The sequence below is a fragment of the Lichenostomus cassidix genome, unplaced genomic scaffold, assembly GCF_008360975.1.
Source record: "Lichenostomus cassidix isolate B80296 unplaced genomic scaffold, HeHo_3.0 HiC_scaffold_43, whole genome shotgun sequence".
In the NCBI taxonomy this organism is placed as follows: Eukaryota; Metazoa; Chordata; class Aves; order Passeriformes; family Meliphagidae; genus Lichenostomus; species Lichenostomus cassidix.
Window position 1 is genome coordinate 1,263,181 of NW_028147635.1, and position 13,115 is coordinate 1,276,295.

A 13,115-nucleotide genomic window follows, 5' to 3' on the forward strand; every position below is an offset into this window, starting at 1 on the left:
CACCACCCACTGTGTCTGCAGCACCCCTGGCTCTGGGATCATTGCTCCCCCTGCATTGCACAGGTCACCAGGGAGGAGGAGCTCACCCCAAAGCTATTGGGGGGTCTCTGGGAGCGTGTTAGTTTTTGAGGGGTGTTTGGAACTCGCAGATTCGGGAAGTGAGCCCCAGATATCTTTGCATGTCCCTGGTGGGGATTTTTTGGGCCAGAGGGGATGTTTGGATCATGCAGGACTCCAAAGCTGAGCCATAAATGCACCCTTGGTGGAATACTGGGGGTCCATGTGGGAATGGCCTGCTATCAGCAGGACAGGACATCAGTTTTGGGGATCCCTGTGAGAGCTGGGAGGGTAGAACATTGTACTTCCCAAGTGGAGAGAGCAGAGAGGGGCAATACCAGAGCTGGGGGACCCCTGGCAACCTGGAGGGGTGGGGGAGGCTGGAGATGAGGCAGGGCTGGGACACTGGGACACTGAAAGGGCTGATGGGGAGAGGGTGAAGCCCCGAGTGCCTGGAGTGGGGGGAGCCTGAAGAGAGGGACCCTGGGAGCCCTTGGAGCCAAAGCACAATCAGGGAAGAAGGGACCCCTGGGAGCACCAAAACCCCACAGCATCCCTAATCAGGGCCCAGGAGAAGGGGGATCCCCAGGACCCATGGGAGCCCCAGCAGCTTTGAGAAGGGGAACCCCAGAACCTCAAAGAGAGGAGACTGGAAAGGGGAAACTCGTGGGAGGCTTTTTCTGAACTCATTCTTATTTTAAGAGGATTTGATAGACACAAAACTCCCGGTGACTTCCAGAGATAGACTTGGGCAGGAGGAACCCCCAGCCCAAGGCACTCACACCTTTTTTTGCCCAAACGAGGATTTCCAATTCCCAAAACTTGGCCAGATGAAAAGGAGGCTGTGAGGAAGAGGAAGATGCCCCAGGACAGCCAGGCAGGTGAGGAGGAAGTCACTGCCCCCTTTCCCCCTCTCTTCTCCTCCATCTCCCAGCCCAGCATCGCCCCTGGCTGCAGGACAACCCTGCTGCTGACTCTGTCCTGGTAGGGATGGACTGGGGGGATCTCCTTCCCCTTCCCTCTGGCATGGAGGCAAATCCCAAATCCTCTCCTTGTCCTTCCTTCCCCAGACAACAAGCTGAGGAGAGAGACCAGGGAGGACAAGTCCTTACGGCAGAACCTCATGGAAGAGGCCATTTTGAGCAGCTCCATGACCCAGGAATCCAACAGGGAGGAAAAGCCCCAGAGATGCTGCACAAGGAGGGGCTGCAAACCCAGCCCAGGGTGCTGTGAAGAGCAAAGACCCACCCTGTGCCAGGAAGCTGGCAAGAGCTTCAGCCGGAGTTTGGAGCTAGAGATTCCTGGGAAGCTTCATGAGACCAAGAAGCCCTACGAGTGTGGGGAATGTGGGAAGAGCTTCAGAAGGATCTCCCAGCTTATGGACCACCATCGGATCCACACAGGGGAGAAACCCTATGAGTGTGGGGAATGTGGGAAGAGCTTCAGCCGGAGCTCCCACCTGATCTGTCACAAGAGGATCCACACTGGGGAGAAGCTCTATGAGTGTTCCAAGTGTGGGAAGAGGTTTCACACCAGCTCTAATCTCCTCCTCCATGAGCAGATTCACACACAGGAGAGGCCTTTCCGCTGCCCTGACTGCAGGAAAGGCTTCAAGCGCAAGTCCACCCTCATCATCCACCAGCGCATCCACACAGGGGAGAGACCCTATGAGTGTGGGGAATGTGGGAAGAGCTTCAGCCAAAACTCCCACCTGATCCGCCACAAGAGGATCCACACCAGGGAGAAGCTCTATGAGTGTGGGGAATGTGGGAAGAGCTTCAGCCGGAGCTCCACCCTGAACCATCACAAGAGGATCCACACCGGGGAGAGGCCCTATGAGTGCTCCAAGTGTAGGAAGAGGTTTCAGACCAGCTCAGATCTCCTCAAGCACCAGCAGATTCACACAGACGAAAGGCACTTCCGCTGCCCTGACTGCAGGAAAGGCTTCAAGCACAACTCCAACCTCATCAGGCACCGGCGCATCCACACTGGGGAGAGGCCTTACAAGTGTCCCGAGTGTGGGAAGAGCTTCTCCAGGAGCTCTCACTTGACCAAACACCAACAGAGGCACCAGTAAGGGAAGCCCTGCGAGTGCCCCGAGTGGGGGATGAGCTTCATGCACTGCTCCGTATTCATCCCCCATTTTAGGACCCTCATTGGGAAGAGCCCTGGTGGCCCACACTGCCAGTGACCCAGTGTTGTGGTTTGACCCTGGCCAAATGCCAGGCACCTACAAAATCTGCTTTCTCTTCTCTCCCCTGCTGCAGCTGTGCAGGGGGGAGGGAAAAAAAACCCTAACACACAAACACACATGGCTCATGAGTCGAGATAATGAACCAGGCAGGATGCACTGAAGGGTAAAACAGGCTGAGAACTTAAAGTTGCAAAGTGATCTATTGGTAACCTAACCCTGAACAGAGTCAGAGGAGGCAAATGAGAACTAAAAATAAGCTCTTAAGACACTGTTTCTCTGCTCACCCCCCTCCCTCTTTCCCATCAATAGCACAGGGGGTTGTGGCGGGCAGGATATGGGTTTTTTTGGTTATGGGTCCCTCCCACTGGAGACAGTCCTCTGCAAACTTCTTTGCCATGGGTCCAATCTCTCGAGCAGCAGCCACTGGAATCTGCTGCCCCATGAGTTCTTGTCCACAGGGTTCAGAGCTCTGAGCCCAGGCCAGGCTGTTTCCATCCATTTGTGGTGCTGAGAGGGAGTTTGGCAGGCTCTGTGAGAGAGGTTTGGGGTCCTGGCCGAGCTGTGTGGCTTGGAGAGAATTTGAGTGGGTGTAGGGGGAGACGAGAAAGGGATTTGGTGGCTCTTGGGCCCATTTATATTGCAGGGAGTGGTTTGGGAGCATCCTAGGAGGAGCTGTTGGGTGGTTTGAGGAGCCTGGGAGCGTGCTGTGGGGCTGGGAGGGGGTTTTTGAGTGGTCATGACAAACCCAGACCCCCAAAGCTGCCACCATACCCCACCCCCCAAGGTGCTGCTGGGGTTTGGGGGCTCCATGTTGGGGTTCATCCTCCTGACACTGCAGGAGAAGGTGAGGGGGTGTCTCCAGGGATTGTGTGTACCCCAGAGCATGTGTGACCCCCCATCCCAGTGTCACCCCCTTTTCCCTCCCCACAGGGCTCCTGACCCAGCTCCTGCTGCCCCCAGGAGGGAATTTGGGGAGGGGGCAGAGGGGGTGCACAGCCCCCACTGGGGGATGACCCTGAGCCAGTGCCCTTTGTTTAGCACCAACCTGGGCTTGGGGCTGCAGGAGGAAGAGGCCGATGGGAAGCAGATCCTGCAGGTGGGACAGTGCTTGGGGTCAGATGAGCAGTGTTGGACTTCTGTGGGGGAACTGTGAGGGTGGGCAGGGTGGAGTAACCTCCCAGTGACCTCACCCAGTCCCCTGTTGCATCACACAGCCACCCTGTGATGTCACAGGCAACTCTATGATGTCACACCTCCCTGTAATTTCATACACCTGCCCTGTGATGTAACAGCCACCCTGTGATGTCACACATCCACCATTGATGTCACAACCCACTCTGTTGTCACTACCCATTCTGTGATGTCATAGCCCCATCTGTGATGTCACAGCACCACCCTGCAGTGTCACAGCCTACTCTGTCCCACAGGCAGCTCTGTGATATCACAGCCCACTCTACCTTGTCCCATCACCATCCTGTGATGTCACACCTCTCTGTGATGTCACACAGCCTCCTCTGTGTCACAGCCTGCTCTGTGATGTCACACATTCACTCTATGATGTCACAGCTGCTCAATGTCCTCACACAACCCATTCTGTGATGTCACACAGCACCTTTCTGACATCACAGCTGCTCTGTGGTTCTATGACACAGCCACAGAGATGTTACCAACAATTCAGTAAAATAAAAACCTCCTTAACCCAAATGCAGCATTAAGCAGCAGCATTCTTTATTCTGCCAGATGCACAGGGAAGAGCTCCTCCCAAAGCTGTGCATGCTGAGCACAGGAAAGTTCCTGTTTATAGCCTGTACTTTACATACATATTCAGTGATTGTCCCAGAGTAAACTTACATATGATAATCTTTCCCCCAAATCATTACCATATTTCCCCCCACCCTTTGCACATCTGTTCTTCTGCCCTGGGGCTCTCTTTGGTGGTCCCTGGTGGTTGGTGACCCCAAAGTCATACCTGACTGCCTGGTGAGCTGGTAGAAGTTGGCACACCTGGGCTGATTGCTTCCTACACAGTAAGCATGGTGTGGTTCCAGGGGCCAGGGGGTTCTGGAGAATAAACATTGTATGAACCCAGCAGGTGCAAATGATTTTTCATCTGGCAACATTCCCCCTCTTTGAGGCTTGGGAAGCTTCTCTTGCCTTCAAGCCTTCATAAGCCTCACTCTGCTCTTTTACTCACCTCCCGTGAGTTCCTCAGTTGCATTCACAGTTGTGTTCTTCACACAGCTTAAAGCAAGTGTCATAATCACAATTATTACTGTGATCCCAAACATACTTTACAAAAGTAAGGCCAACCAAGCAGTCAGAGAAAATCCAAGTCCTTTAAATATTTTATTTAACCAGTTACTTTCTAATCCTCCCCTTAATTCCCTGCTGGATGCAGCAACCAATTTTATCCTCTCTACCTGATCATCCAATTCAGCATCACATTTGGAATGTGCACACAACAAGTGTGTTGTTTCAATTCAAGTATCCACATACTCCATGTAACAGCAAAAGATCTAATGACAGTTTGTTCTGTAAGGTCATTTTAGTTGTGGCTTGCAACTGTTCATTTATTTCAGTAAACCCCAACTGAGTTGCATTCAGTAAAGTTCCCATTTGCACTCCAAGGGTGTGTGTTTGGTCTGTTCCTAAAGGCAGATCTCTGAGGAGTAAAGATGGATTCTAAAATCCATCCCACTGCAGTTCCCATGCTGGGATGTTTCCAAGTTTCATCCCCTTTAACCTTTCCCCACAGCTGAGTTCCCAGGGGTGACTCCTTCCACAAGGGACATAACCTTAAAACCCCAAGTGTCCATTGCGCTCTTGATTCCCCCAAGGGCAAATGTGTGCCCCAAATTCCATCACTTCCCACCCATCCTGAGTGAGCTAATGATTTTACCATGTCCTGCTGACAGTCTGTGTCTCGCCAAGCTGAACTGTTTGTTAGGTGAGACCTAACAGGTGTCATTAAGAAAGACAGAATAATTTCTACAGACACATCCCACCCTCAGAGCCTGGGCCACAGCCATGAGCCACTGTACCTCAGGATTCCAAACAGTTCAAGTGTCTATCCAAATGCAATTCCACTTTTCCTTTGCCCTGGGATCCTTTGGCCTTGGCCTTATTAAATCAGGGTATTTTATACCCACCTGTAAGGGGTCCTCTGGGAGGCCTGGGCTCCCTTCCCAGTCCAGACACCACTGAACTGGCTGGATATATTCCCACTGTCCTGTCTGAGGGCTGTTCCATACTTCTGAAATTTGACATCCCCAAGGGGTATCAGTGCACTCTGTCAGCCAATAGATATTTCCTGAGGTGATTTCCAGGTCCAGTTTTGAGCTATTACAATTCTCAACAGTATTGTTCTGATGTGTAAGAATTCCTTTGGAAGGAATATTCTCCTTCCATCCCTTTCCATTTGCCCTGGGTGCTATTTCCTTCCCACACGTGTTCCCAGATTTTTGTCAAAGCACTGACTAAAGCTCCCCACGGAATTGGATTTTCTGCAGAGAAAATGTGTTGGCAAACAAGCTGTTACAGGGGTTACATTCTGTAATCTGCAAAAATCTTGCACTAACTTTAAGATCACATTCCCCTCCCCAGAGGTTAACAACAACATTTCTATTGTTATTATAAATATGCAGTTAGTCATCATCTTCATCTAGATCCAATAAACAGCATCCCCTTAGAAAATCATATTTGATACCTAAAACAGTAGTGTATATATATATATATAACCTGCAGGGTCCAGGGTATCAGTCAGTTTTCTCTCTGCTGTATTTAATGTGTGGTTGCTGGTTTTACCTGCGTGTGATGAACCCAGGGTTTGATTCCTTCCACCCTGAGGGCAGTGTAGGTTACCAGGAGAACTCGGAAAGCTCCTTTGCACCCTTCCTTCAAGGGTTCAGAGCTCCTACTCTTTACATACACAAAATCCCCAGACTGGAATGGATGAACAGGGACATCCACAGCAACTGGTCCCAACAGGGTTATAAACCACCTTTCCTAAAGAAACCAGGTATAGATTTAAATCTGTTTCTCCCTTTGGATGGATTTCTCCAGGAACTGATGGTGTTTGGTACAGCTGCCCCAACAGCAATTCACTGTTTTTGTCCCTGGCTGAATTCTGACTCACAAAAGAGCCAGAGGAAGGGTCTGTGGCTGTTTTAAAGAGGTTTCCTGGCACATTTTCCTAATTTGTTGTTTCAAATTCTGATTTATCCTTTCCACTTTCCCACTCACCTGTGGTCACCAAGGGCTGTGTCAGTCCCTTTTTATACCCAGGGTTTTGCTCAGCTGTTGCGCCACATCTGTTATAAAATGGAGGCTTCTCCCTGAAGACAAACCAAGTTGCCACCAAATCTTGGTATGATTGATTAAGCATAATATTTACCACTTCCCTGGATTTATTGGTGCGACAGGGAAAGACCTCTGGCCATCCAGAAAATTTGTCCACCAATACCAAAAGACAGTGATTCCAAATTTGTCTGGGTAATTTGGAGAAATCGATTTCCAGTAACTTCCAGGTGAATTTCCCTGTATAACTGTACCAGGAGGTGGCCTTTTCCTGTTTATGGGATTGTTTTTAAATAAATTGAACAATTCACTGTTACTGATTTTGCAATTTCATTCTATCCCACACCAAGCAGAGAATTTCAAAGATTAGATATCCTGGACTCAGTCCCCCAGTGGGTTTTGTTGTGGGTTTTTTCCTTTATTTCCCTCATTACAAAAGCTAATTCATCCATCCCTCTTCATTCTTAGTGGCTTTTAACATATTTGGTAAACATTGATTTTTACAGGGTTCCACTCCCACTCGGTTAGGGGGATCTCACCCCATCTTTTAGCACCCCTTCTCCCTTTCCCATCTACCAGCCCCATCCCCCTGCTCCTCTCCCAGCTTACCCCAGAGCTCCTCACCTGTGGCCAGGGGACTGCAGCGCCACCAGTGCCACCAGTAGGGCCCCAGCTGCCCCCACACACTCTTCCCGTGCCCAGCGCCGGTTTTGCAGGTGCCCAGAGCCCCAAAGCAGCCCAAAGCGCTCTGCCCTGGGGGATCCCCAAAGCGGCCCCGCCCCGCGCGGCACTGGCAGCACCAGTCCGGAGCTGTCCACCCTGGGTCCATCCCGTGCTCAGCAGAGCATCCTGTGCTCTGTCAGCACTCGCTGCTCCTTCGGGAAGGATTTGGGAGTTCTGCCAGGCACAGACACTGAACCTCACCCCAAACTGCCCTGGTGCCATTGCTGTCCCCTTGGCGCTGGGCAGCTGCTGTCCCAGGGGAAGCAGGGACACAAAGGAAGCCAAGTGCAGCCCAGCTGCCTGCGCTGATCCAGACGAGCCCCAGGGACAAGGTCCTGCAGAGCCACACGGAGCCCTCGGCTCCTGGCTGGGAACGGCTTGTGTTGTGGCTGCCCCAGCGGCCAGAGCGAGTCCTGGAGCTCCCCCAGCTCCTGCAGCAGGACCCAGGTTCCACCTGCTCTGCCAGGCCCTGCCCAGGGGCCAGCAGATCCACTGGCTCCATGCAAAGGGGAAAGACAAGAAGAATGCATTGGATGCAGCCCCCAAGGACCTCGAGCAAATGGTTCAGGAACATCCACACCTTGACCTGATTTTCTGGCAGAGTTCTGTGGTTCAGGAGAACCAGCACGGGAAGAGGAGACCTACAAGGAGCTGCAGGAGAAACACCCTGAGCCTCAAAGGCTGTCACACTCCAAATCTCTGCTGGAGAAAGTTCTTCCTCTGCAGGAAGAGATCCTGGGATGAGGCTAAAGCAAAGTTTGTGGCTGGTGACAAATTTCCAATTGCAGAGAGAGCAGAGCAGGGACTGCAGGTGGAGGCTGGGAGCCTGGGAAGGAGGAAGCGGTGGGGAAACTGTTTTGTTAGGGTTTGTTTTAGTTCTCCTTCTCATACTGTGATTTGCTTGGAAATCAATTCCATTCATTTCCCTAGCTTGTGTCTGTTGTGCCCCTGACAGTGACCAGTGAGTGACCTCTCCCTGCCCTTATCCCAGCCCACGAGCCTTTCCTCCTGAGTTCTGTGTCCTGCACCTGTGAGGAGAGTGACAGAGTGGCTTTGGTGGCACCAGGCACCTGGCCAGGCCCAGCGCAGCCCAATAATCGCTGCAATTCATTCCCTCCAGGAAAGGTTCTTGAAAAGAGCAAGCAGGACTGTGGAGAAGATTCCTGGAAAACTGAAACAGCTTTCCAGAAGTGAAATGAAAATGCAAAGAAACAATCTGAGATGTTTTCCTCTATTTATTTCTGTGCTCCCCATTTCCATGTTGCACTACTTCTCCATGCCATTAATTGCAAATGGATCTCACCTCGAAGATCCATGACTTAGCATGTTTTAGACTCTCTGTAATACCATGAGTTACACACAGTTTGTCTTCCCCTGTTCTGCTTGGAAAGCAATGCTGGAGACACAAGTGCAGTGCTTGGGTCAGGTATGAATTCTGGAGACAGGGAATGTGCTCTGCTAGTGTTTGACCCTCAGCAGGGACAATGCCCAGAGCAGCCAAGGGGATTGCTGTGCCACTGTGCAGCAGTCAAGCCTCTGGATGTGGGCTGAACACGGCAAAGTTCCCGTGTTTGGACAGACTCAGGGGCTGCCCCCGGGGGCGCGCGGGGCTCGGCCGTGGGGTGCGCGGGGGCGAGCGGGGAACGGACAAACGGCCACTCGGACTAACGCCCACTCGGACAAACGGCCACTCGGACAAACGGAGACTCGGACTAACTGCCCCGGAGCTTCAGTTGCAGCGGCGGCAGCGGCGGCAGCGGCGGCAGCGGCGGCAGCGGCGGCAGCGGCGGCAGCGGCGGCAGCGGCGGCAGCGGCGGCAGCTAAGGAAGAGTTTCTAGGACCCTCTCCGTCCCTTTCTCCTTCCTGCTCCTCCTCTCCCTCTCCCCCTGTCCCGCAGCCTCTCCCGGTGTCCCTTTCCCTGTGTCCCCTCCTTCCGCGGGCTCCCTCTCCCCCTGCCGGGCGGGGCCATGCGCCCGGCCCGCCCCCAGCCCCGGCCGGGGCTGCCCCCTTCCCGCCCCCGGGCGGCCCGCCGCGCTCTCGGCTCCGCCCGGCTGTCGCCGGCATGGCTGTGGCGCTGCTGGGCGGGCCTCAGTGGCCACGGCTGGGGCAGCATCGCCTGTCCTTGGCTCCGCCTGTGCGGGCGGCGGTCCCGGCGGCGGTCCCGGCGGCGGCGGCCCCGGCTGTCTCGGCTCCAAGCCGAGGAGGACACGCGCGGCTCGGCAGCTCCCGCCGCCTCCGCTGCGCCTTCCCCGGCCCGAGCTCCGCAGCTCGGCAGTCCGGCCGCCGTCCCCGAGCCGCCCGTGCCCCGTTCAGAGGGGCATGCCCGGCCCGGGGCGGTGCAGAGGCGGTCGGGGGCCGTGTGTGGCCCCGGGCCGAGCGGTGACGGCCGCGTGTCGCCCGCAGGGAAGGCGCAGGAGGCCCTGCAGGAGCGGTACCGGCTGGGTGCGCTGCTCGGCACAGGCGGGTTCGGCAGCGTCTACGCGGGGACGCGGCTAGCGGACGGCGCCCCGGTGAGTGGCGGGGCTGGAGGCGGGCGGAGGAGGAGGAGGAGGAGGAGGAGAAGGAGGAGGAGGGTGGGGCTCGGCAGGGCGGGCGGCGAGCTGAGCCCGCTGCTCTCTCTTGCTCGCAGGTAGCCATCAAATGTGTACCGCGGAACCGCATCCATCATTGGGGCGAGTTGGTGAGTGAGCGGGGCCAGCGGCAGAACCCGGGCCGTGCCGGGCGGGGATAAGCCGGGGCCCGGCAGGGTGGGAGCTGCCAGGACGCCTCGAGGGAGGTAGAGCGGGCGTGGGGTGAGCGGGGGGCGCAGAGCATCCCGGGCTGGGTGAGGGGTCCCAGAGCCCTGGCATGGCCTCAGCCCCACTGATGACATCGTGTTCCTCCCGCAGCCCGATGGCACCCGTGCGCCCCTGGAGATCGTGCTGCTGCACAAGGTGTCCACTGGCTGTGCTGGTGTCATCCAGCTCCTGGAGTGGGTTGAGCTCCCCGACGACTACCTGTTGGTGCTGGAGCGTCCGGAGCGCTGTCAGGACCTGTCGGATTTCCTGGCGGAGCGGAGGTTCCTGCCGGAGGAGGAGGCACGGGGGATGTTCCGGCAGGTGCTGGAGGCTGTGCAGCACTGCACCAGCTGCGGGGTGCTGCACAGGGACATCAAGCCCGAGAACATCCTGCTCGACCTGGCCACCATGCAGCTGAAACTTATCGACTTTGGCTGTGGCGCCTTCCTCCAAGACACAGCCTACACCCAATTTGCAGGTGAGCCTTCCCAGGGGATGCTCCTGGGCATCTCATGGTCCAGCCTGGGTGTAGCACCAGGGCTTCTCCTATAGCTGCCAGGCATGGGATTAACTCTTCAGGCAAGTTACTTTTGGGTGGGGGTCGAAGGGGGAGCTTGCAGCCCTGTTGACCACCTTCACCACCCACTCTGCCCTTGGCTGGGCTGGGGCTGGGGCAGTCAGTCTGACAAACCCCAATGAGTGTAGCAGTGAGGGGTGTCAGACCCCATGCCCCAGCCAGTTTGGTAGGCAGGCGAGGAAGGTCTTGGACTGCTCCACTCCCCTTGTTTGCCTTGGCTTATAATTGTTTTTTGGGGCCAAGGCAGAGAGGGATGAGAGTGGTTTTTCCCACCTCTGGGAATGGTTTTATTTTGCGTGTCGTGGTTGGACCTCCCCAGGGCTTCTGCTGCCTCATTCCAGCAGCAGTGGCTTCTTTTCCAACCCCAAGTTTGTACACGAGTCACAGGTGCTGGCGAGAGGGCAGCAGGTCACCCTGTGTGCCACTGCTGCAGCCCCTGCATGCCCAGGGATGTGGGGTGAGGCTCTGGGAGCAGCAGCATCCCTTGATGAACTCCATCTGTATTCCACAGGAACCCTGTCCTACAGCCCACCAGAGTGGATCCACCTCAAATGCTACAACGGTGGGGCAGCAACGATCTGGACCCTGGGCCTCCTGCTGTACCAGCTGGTCGTCGGGAAGCACCCATTCAGGAGGGGCCAGGAGATCATCTGGGGGCGGATCTTGTTCCCACGACGGCTCTCTCAAGGTGGATCCTCATCTCTGTGGCACAGGGGGAATACCAGTGCTGGGAGAGAGCAGCAGGCTCATGAGCATCCTGCTCTGGCAGCTGCTGAGGAGGAGGCACATGTCCTGCTCTCCTGCCCTCCTCCAAAACAGAGAATGCCTGGGGAAGTTTAGGCACAGTTCTAGCACACCCAGGATGGCCTGAGCATGGGAACAGGGAGGGAAAAGTGGACAGGAGCCTTCTCCAACTGACTGGCAGTTTCTGGTTTTTCTTCTCAGAGTGCCAAGATGTCATTAGGAGGTGTTTGTCCATGCAACCCATGGACAGGCCATCGCTGGAGGACCTCTTCAACGATCCTTGGATGCAAGATGTTCATCTGCCCTAGAAGATGGGAGAGATGCACGTGCACAGTTTGGTCCAGGGGCCTGGCAGGTAACAGCTCCACATATCTTTTGGCAATCAGAAGCAAAGCAAACCAGATGTTTTTTGACCTGCCTGTAGCTCTGAGCAGGGATCATCAGGGAACTCACAGCTCTTGTGCTGGAGCTGAGCTGGAGATCTGCTCTGGCAAGCACTGGTGGCCACCATCCACCTTGGTTTTGCTTGTCCTGGTTCATTGTTGTCTGGGGCCCTGGGCAGAACACTGACAGCCTGGTGTGGCCCCCAGGGAAGGAGCAGGAGCCCCTGGAGATGCTGTACCAGGTGGAGCTGCAGCTGGAGACACAAAGGAGGACTTCAAGGATGACAACCTCTACCTCAACCTGACCACCAGCAAGCTGAAGATTATCAGCTTTGACTGTGGCATTTTCTTCAAAGACACACTCCACACCTGATTTACAGGTGAGTTCAAAGCCAGGGGGATGCTCCCACATCTGTGCATTGCACAGCCTGGCTGGCCCCAAAAGTTTTCCCCTTTGGCTGGGGTGGATGCAACAACTTCTTCAGTCATCTGCCAAGCTGCTCTTTGGCTCTGGGCAGCTGCTGAGGAGGTGGATCTGCCATGGCTGGCTGGAGGGTGGGCACATGTCCTGCCCTCCTGCTCTCCTCCCACAGGCAGCAATGATGGGGAGGTTTGGGCACAGCTCTGAGCTCAGCCAGCATGGCCTGGGCACTGGGGGCAGTTGGGACAAGGGGGACAGGAGCCTTCAGCTGACGGGCAGTTTCTGGTTTCTCTCCTTCCAGCAGGGCTCTGTGGATGCTGAGGCTGCTCTGGGCTCTGCCAGGGCTCTGCTGGGGCTCAGCCCTGAGCACGGCTGGGCCTGCTCTGCCCTCCCATTGCTCTGACAGCTCTGGATCAGATGAGCCTGTTCTGAGCACACCGACTGAGCTTTCTGCTTGTGCAGGTGAGTGAGACTCTCCTGCAGGCCCAGAGATTGCAGTGAGGGATACACATCCAATTGGCAAGAACCCCAACACTCCACAGTCCCAGCTGAATGCCTGTATGTCCACAGGATGTTTTGTCTGTCCCACTCTTCATTCCTTTTGGGTTGGAATTGTGCAATTGCACTTTCTTCCTCCTCTAGAAGTGCCACGAGTGAGCCAAACCTGGCGAGTGGGCTGTTGTTCCTAAGGCAGTGCAGTCTGGAGTTGGTGAATGAAGAATTGACCTTCTCCACTTCCAAACCAGAGCAAAAAGCTGTAAGTGGGACTTTGCATCTTTAAGAAACCTCTGACAATTTCAAAGGGAATGCATAGCTCATTCACAGGGTGAGAAGGAAGGGCATCTTCTTAATGAGATGGGGATCAACAGAATCTGGATTCCCAGTCCTGCTCAGAGCTGGCAGAGCACAATCAATTTCCTATTGCTTCAACCACAATTTAAAA

The 13,115-nt window shown here is 55.0% G+C and overlaps 1 protein-coding gene, 1 long non-coding RNA gene and 1 pseudogene across 3 annotated transcripts in view; all 3 read left to right on the forward strand.

Annotated features, from left to right (window-relative positions):
* Positions 1 to 2,136, forward strand: part of LOC146421097 (uncharacterized) — a 42,209-nt gene extending 40,073 nt beyond the window's left edge. Inside the window, exons 1-2 of one of the 2 annotated variants that reach the window (XM_085047600.1) lie at positions 910 to 938; positions 1,128 to 2,136. In XM_085047600.1, coding sequence (XP_084903726.1) covers positions 917 to 938; positions 1,128 to 2,134 — 1,029 coding nt within the window. In that variant the 5' untranslated portion in view covers positions 910 to 916 and the 3' untranslated portion in view covers positions 2,135 to 2,136. Of the gene's footprint in view, positions 1 to 909; positions 939 to 1,127 lie in introns of those variants that run through there. The other variant, XM_085047599.1, reaches the window with a different exon arrangement.
* LOC146421086 (uncharacterized) overlaps positions 1 to 13,115 on the forward strand; it is a 453,431-nt gene that overhangs the window by 313,884 nt on the left and 126,432 nt on the right. The gene's annotated exons all lie outside the window — the stretch shown is intronic.
* On the forward strand, positions 9,333 to 11,727 carry LOC146421101 (serine/threonine-protein kinase pim-1-like; annotated as a pseudogene).